Source organism: Juglans regia, chromosome 6 (genome assembly GCF_001411555.2).
Source record: "Juglans regia cultivar Chandler chromosome 6, Walnut 2.0, whole genome shotgun sequence".
NCBI classification, from domain to species: Eukaryota; Viridiplantae; Streptophyta; class Magnoliopsida; order Fagales; family Juglandaceae; genus Juglans; species Juglans regia.
In genome coordinates this window covers 1,066,748-1,074,438 of record NC_049906.1, presented here as the reverse complement: position 1 = coordinate 1,074,438, position 7,691 = coordinate 1,066,748, and the positions used below count along the sequence as shown (strand labels likewise).

Genomic DNA, 7,691 nt, shown 5'->3' with positions numbered 1-7,691 from the left:
AGGGAAACAGACTTTTAAAATGTATCATTAATTATGGCAGGCAAGGGATATGTATTTTGCCCATCTACTTAAATACATCGTGGACACCATCCCTCCTTCACGCAAAGTTGTCAGATATATATATTGTCACGCCCGTAAACCCTTTCACATGAAATTTAAAATAATAAAAATCTAAATATAAAAATCCTCCAGAACTAAATATCTATAAAAAAATTTCTCAATAGAATAAACTAGACATTAACAAAATCTCTCTCAACTGAGAATATTAATTCACTTATGTCATGATCTGATATTTATCTTACCTGTATCTTTTAATCATGTCACGTGAAATCTATTCCAATTGCCACAACCATTAAGTATTTGAACAAAATGGTATAAATAAAGGGAGGAGTCCATTGACTCAATAAGTAGCAAGCCAATACCATTGTGTAAACAAGAGTCAGCAACAAAATGCAGAAACAAGCACCTCTAAAAAATAGCAGTTATATTTTCATAAACAATTATTTACAATAATACTATAGACAAAAGACCTCAGGCATAAGTATAATTGAAACAACATCATAAACAAAGGCCATGTTTCCTCCCATGACATATCTGCCGTTATCAAAGTAAAACATAAATTACTATTTTGTCACTAAAGTGAGTGCACTCAAAACAACAACCATGTTTACACCCGTGATAAGATTGTGCATTTTGCAGATAGCTAAGCAGAATATAAATTATCATGCCACTAAATAATCTCTCGGACTTGTGCTAATTTTCATAGACCAAGTATTTAGTAAATTCTAATGGGCCTGGTCTTGGGTCCAAAATAAGCCCAACTTGTCTAATAAATATATTTGAAAATTTTAAATTAATTATCAGGTCCATAATACTAATTAAACAGGGGACCACACTTATACCTCTTTTATTACTGTTTTGTTACTATTTTTTTTCCTTTTTGCTCTTTGAATTTAGATTAAAAATCTCAGAGTATGGCCCTTTTGATTACGTTGTTGATTGAATTTTTTTTTTCTATATTATGGAATAAGGTTATGTTCTAGAATTTTTTTTGTTATCCCGATTCAAATAGCAAACTGAAAAAAACTAGATAATAAAACAGTAGTAAATATGGTATAAGTGTACTATCGTTATTAACACGTACAATAAAGTACTATTGCACATGATCAGATCAGATGATTAAATATGAATTAATTTCTACCTTTTATAACTCGATATCTATGATCAAGTGTGATTTGTATTCTGGATATTTTCGCAGCAAAATATATAATATTCGTCCGACAAATTAACCTATATGCATGTGTGAGCTAATTAATAAGGTATAATTAATTAATATATAATTGACTGATGATCGTATAACAAATCATTTATAACGTACGTGAAATCAAGTTGTGGCTGGTTCTCATCATGACCACAGCTAGTGATTTGGATGGGTGAAGATATTATGTAGCTAGCTAGCCATGAAAATGATCAGAACACGGAGGAAAAAAAAAATGCTCAGATCATGGCCCTAAATTAATAGATCTATCAGAAAAGATGATACAACCGAGAGAATCGATCATGACCGACTGCCTGCATGGACCATTATCTTACATATTATTAATAATGGTTGAAACGACAGGGACTTTCGCCAGCTTGATTCTCATCTTATTCAAATATCAAATTATCTCATTACGTTTTATATATGCATTGATATTCCCGGTGAGATATTGAATTTCAAAAATCTAATTAATTAGAACAACGTGGCATATTTGGTGGGGGTGGTCGAATACTTGTTTCCTTGGTCGGTCCATTCTTCACAATCAGAACGGTGCCCATACCCCAAGACGCATGCCTTTCCAAATGACAATGCAAAAACCAAACTCCTGAAAAACATCACCAATATATATATACACTTGTGAGAGATCATCAGCGAAACTCATCTAAACAAAAGTAAAAATAAAAGACTAAGAAAGAGTTTTTATCTTCATTTTTCTTGAAATGGATAGTATATATTTAGTATAAAATATATACGGAGTATTTCAGTCATTGTATCTTAAAAAATAAACATTTGTTATGGATTATATGCGACGATAACGACTATTTGCGATAAAAATATATTCATTTTAACAAGAAATAATCATTTGCGCTAGAAATAACTAGTCACAAATAAATAGTTTTCTTGTAGAAATTAATTATTACCAACGTCCAATAAATAATTTTAAACTAAATAGTGTTATTGATCCGTTAATTCCAGTGAAAGGAAGATCGGGATCCTTGTCCTAGAGAGATATGAATGCGTACCAGGATTATTGGCTATGAATCGAATTGCAACCCATCCATTCCTAGGAAGACCAACGGTGTTAACTTCCGGTGGGTCCTTCAAATTGTATGTTTTTGGCGAAGTGGTCTCATCGTAATTGCCATAACCTGTCCCAACCGAATAGAAGCTATAACCATGGAGATGCATTGGATGAAACTCTCCAGACTCAACATTAGTCCCTTGGAACACTATTTCCACTGCTGCCCCGTAATTTATCATCGTTACATTTGTCCCTTGGTACGTATACAATGTGTTATTACCTACATCTCCCGTGTAGTTAAAAACATATGGTGGCCTATCCGGAAAATCTTTGGTGAACACACCCGGCAAGCTCCTGTGTAAAGGTTATAAAACTAAATTAGTTCCAAAAGAAATATTATATTTACAAGTCAGTGTGAAAGCCGCCGCCTCATGAATGTGATAAGAAGTTAACTTATTATAAAAAACAAAAAGTAATTTCAAGAAGAAAAATACTTTAGTCACAAATGAATTATATAGAAGTAAATTTATAAATTGACATGAATTTACGCAGTAGATCAGAATGTAAAGTTACTTTTAATATAAAGTAGATCTAATGCATTATGGGAAGCCGATCACGTCAGTTTGTCAATTTATTTTTGTATAATTTTTTTATGTATGTAGTAGTTCTTTAATTGGATTAAACAAAAGTGGAAAATTAGCGATGTATGTACGTATGTACCTGTAATATGCTTGCAGTATATCAATGGTTGAGGTCGCAAAACTAATGTTGTTTAGGCTTGATGACAGCCTATTACCATCTGGACCCCCACAAGTTGCACCAGGGCAAAGTATCTGGTTTAGACTAACTGTCATGAATAATTTTTTGTCGATTTTTTTGGGGACATTAATAGGGTGTGCACGACTTGCCAATGCCCTTATACGATTTGTGAACTTATCTGCAGCAGCCCTGTCTCGTATATTAGGAAGGGAAGGATATGGAGGAGAGGCTGGAGGAGCAAAAATGCCGGTATACTCGAGAATTGCAGAAGTGTTTGAACTGTCGTATGTAGCAATAGAACCGGCATCGAAGAAGGGACTCGCAGCTATGTAATAATAACTTGGAGGCTGGTTTGCAGTGATCAGGATGTCCATTGTTTGTCCTGGACTTGTCATTATGTAATTTGTGGTTATGGGTTTTATGTATGCACCATCTTGGGCTACAACTCTGAGTGTGTGATTTGCGATTCCAAAGAACATTTCTTCATTCATCACGGCATTTATCAGACGGATAAGATATGTCTTGCCGTGTTGAACGCGCAGACGATATGTTGTTTCTGCATCGAGAAGATTCATGATTATATTAAGAATATAATATAAACAATTAAACCTGTTTTAATTTATCAGTATAAACTTTCATTTCATAATGAAATAAATTCTAGCCCAAGTGCTATATATTTTGGTATACCCTTGGAGCACTTATTTGGGAATCCTGGTTGGCCATTGATGGTATAGGCATTGGATTCAACTGGAGCAGCACCGGTTTCAGTTGCGTTATAAATTATTTCCTTGAGATCTCCATTGTACCATTCCCCTGCAGTACAATATAAAAAGAGGAAGAATTAGATAAATAGACTCTCATTAACAGTTTTGATCTGATGCAAATTATTATATGGGGTTAGATCTCTTTTGTGTAAATATGATATATATGCAGGTCACTACTAATATCTCTTCAATATTCATTTTTATACCGAGTACAAGCACTTTTTCGGCATCGGGTTTGCGGAAAGGGTAAGTGGTTCCATTTGAAGGTAAGACGACAATGGCACCGTGGACTGTGGCCCGGGACCAGTCACTGTGGGCGTGCCACCAAACTGTTCCTTCTTCATCTGAAAATGTAACCTCGTAAGTGAAGCTTTTTCCTGGTTGAATAGGGCACTGTGTGACGTTCTCAGGACCATCCGACCATGGATTTCTTGGCTGCTTCACTCCGTGCCTACATTAATACACAAGTTTTATCTTAGTTTTCCTGAAACTTTAGTTAATTTGGACATGAATCATGAATGCATTCGGCCTTCACGTTCGTAATGCAAACCGAAGCTTCCTTCACTGTAAAAGCGAGACATTTCTTTTCCCAACTGAAAAAGCCTTCTGAGAAAAAAGAAATATCCAAGGGAAGAGAGAGACAGAGCGAGTCACGTCATTACCAGTGAATAGTGACACCATATTTGCCGGCATTGTGAACATGGACAAATGCAGTATCCCCTTTGCAAACTTGGATTTTCGGGCCAGGCCATTGGCCATTCACAGTCAACATTCTCTTTGTGGTACATAGCCTCGTAAAACTCGTCTCCCTCAGCTGCAAGCAGATCGAGCACAATACATGATATAATTAACAAACACACAAACAAGCGCACCCTCTATTCACGCCCATAATTAGAACATGACTCCATGATCGGGAGGTACTGAATCTACTACAAATATTGTATAATAGAAAATAACTAATTGTTTCTCATAAAACTGCGCATACATATATATGGTAGTTTCAGGTAAGACCGTGCCATGCTCCTCCATTCCGTAAAAACATAACATCATATTGGACACTACTTACACTAAAGTTGTAGCGGTGGACTTTTCGAGTAGCAGTACTACAATCTGCCAGAACTCCATGCAAGAACACGAAGAATAGGAAACCCAGGCACAAGCCTATCTTGCTTAGTTCCATATCTGCAATTCCCCTCACCAGACTTTGTTCTGCGACTTTCAGCTGGCATTTAGCATTATTTATAGGATGAACTTTTCAGAGACGCGCATATCCCAAGCTCGATCGTATCCCATATCTGCAACTCACCCTACCTAGAGTTAAATAAAAAATCATATATCCATTATCCACCTTAAAATATGGGATCAATAATATCTCATAAACTATTATATATATTAATAAATCTAGGGCGCGCGTGTTCGTGATCATGGCCGGCCAATAGCATCAGCAAGTTTTCATTACTTGCAAGTTGCAAAGTACGTAATTAATAAAACTATACATTCACCTTAAGATTTTGGGACCAACAGTTTCTCATAAAATATCAAAGTAAGCAATCCAATTAGTTATGTTTAGCCTTATAGCATGTAAAATTTTTAATAATCACTTGCACATTAAAATCAAATTAATTACGCACGATGCCTTTCGCAAGATAATTTGTTCTTTAATTAAGATCATTTGTTGTTTCACATGATTACCCATTGTTTAGATCAGTATATGGGCGCAATACTTTGACCAAATCTCCAAAGTTATAACAAAATGACCCAAAAGATTGGTTTTAGAACCCAATAATATTCGATCATATGAAAATCATGGAATATCATTATCAGAATGAAAATCTCCTCACCCTCTTACGGTTTTACCAGAGCTTGAGAACCTCAAGTACCGTGCGAGAGATAGCCTAGATAGTCTAATAAAGTGGGCTCAATATATAATACTTATTGATCATTTAATATTAATTGCTACATATATATCCCTAGTGGCCGGGCTCACTTGATCATATGTCTAGCTCTCTCCAACTTGAGAAACTCAAATTTGAATAAAAACTTGAAAGATTGTCATCTAGATCTCGGTTAACTACTTTAACTTCAAAATCCATTTATCTAATGTATTTATAATGTGTCCATGTATGCATGTTACTTGATATACTGTTCGATGGAATATAATAAACATATGTTAGTTGTTTTATGTGCCCTGCATGATTCTTTCGATCTGATATAATATAATCGATGATGTCATGTATGCATGATTCAAATTATCTTATAGTAGTTCTCAAGTTTAATTTTTTAATATGGCATTATTTGATATATATCATGTGTCCATGATTATTTGATCTTAATTATCGTAATCGACGACGTGGTTCGAATTATGTTATATATACGTCCAGCCATATACTAGTTCTAAAGTATAATGATTTAATATTACACGTGGCGAATTGTCTAGCGCCCAAGTAATTAAATTAATGCAATTATTTTATCACAATTTTGGAAGCTTGTTCGGAATATTTTATATATAAGAACTCATTCGTCGCTGTGGCTAGCTGTTGTGTTCCATGAAAGAGATGGAATCTTTTTCATTCTTTTTTCCCATTGATTATTGCTTCGGCCAACTAATTAGTTAATGGTCCTCTTCTTGAAAACGAAAAACAAAATATTTAATTGATTAGTTAAATGATAAGCCTAGCTGAACACGTTCTTGCAAAAGAAAATTTTAATAAAAGCCACATGGTGGGTGCAGATCAAGATATAGATCCAAATAATAAGCATCATGTCCAAACTTTGATGGAATTCCCTGGAATAAAATAACAAGCATCGATCGTGGATCTCGCAGACTGGCAGATAGCTCAGATAAAATCAAAGAACTTGCACATGATTAATTGCCTCGCAGCTTGACAAAATCTGCTGATTGATTAAAGAAAATGCATGTGTGGACCGGATCGAAGAGGATAAGGAACTTAATTACGACCCAGCTGTCTCTAATGTCAAAACACCAGCTAGCATGCCCAGTACCTGATCTTTCGGAACACCTTGCATCATGGGCATTTCCACAGCGACCAAGTAGCTAGAAGTAGCACAGAGAGAGAGAGAGATCAGAGTCTTGAAAGTTGAATCTTTTAATCGTAATTAGAAATTTAGAAGAACAGAATCGAGTAACATAACTGTGTAATCACCCCAAATTTGACGTTTCGTTAAATGATCAGTTTAATTGCCGGCAGTCTTCAGCCATCAGGCCGCTTGCAGAGAGATAAACGCTTAATCCAGATATATGACCCCAAGAATATTACTCATCGATCTCATGCACTTGCTTCTTTTCTGATGATTGGCATTTTATAAAAATTTAGGAAGACACCAGACGTTAGGGCACCGATCGAACTAAAAGCTGAGAGATTATTTTGGAATTCAAAATTAGCATGCAGTTGAAGATGGAGAGCTGCTAATTAAGAGAAAGGAATGAAGAAATTGAGGGTAGAACATGATCAAGGTCGCATTCATGCATGGTTTCTTAAATAGCATATTTGATTTTTGCAGTACTACGCGCATCTAAAACAGAAGTACAAGTACATGATGATATGTACTGCACCTTAGTTAGAGGCAAAAAGGCTCTGCATCATAATTTATTTGACTTCTATTTAGGTCATCCTTCACCAAACCAAGCAACTTAAACCATGGTTAATTTCACTTCTCATTAAAATTTATTTTTGGAGAGATAAGAATTATATATATATATATATTCATTAATAAAAGAAAGATACAAACTTGCGTAATTCCTTTAAAAAGAAAAGTGAGATCCAATATTAAAAAAATATTTTTTTTTATATAAATTTTAGATTTAACCATCTTTTTCAAAAAGAGTAGTTTACATGACTTGCATATCCAGATACGTCCTAAAATT

The 7,691-nt window shown here is 34.8% G+C and overlaps 1 protein-coding gene across 1 annotated transcript; it reads right to left on the bottom strand.

Annotated features, from left to right (window-relative positions):
* Positions 1-1,484: 1,484 nt before the first annotated feature.
* On the bottom strand, positions 1,485-5,023 carry LOC118348707 (laccase-14-like). The gene is made up of 7 exons (XM_035690860.1): positions 4,872-5,023; positions 4,468-4,619; positions 4,012-4,256; positions 3,729-3,854; positions 3,003-3,597; positions 2,284-2,636; positions 1,485-1,865 (listed from the first exon to the last, which is right to left on the bottom strand). Exons 1-7 carry the CDS (start codon positions 4,983-4,985, stop codon positions 1,729-1,731), a joined length of 1,722 nt encoding a protein of 573 aa, XP_035546753.1. The 5' UTR covers positions 4,986-5,023; the 3' UTR covers positions 1,485-1,728.
* Between the last annotated feature and the right edge of the window lie 2,668 nt (positions 5,024-7,691).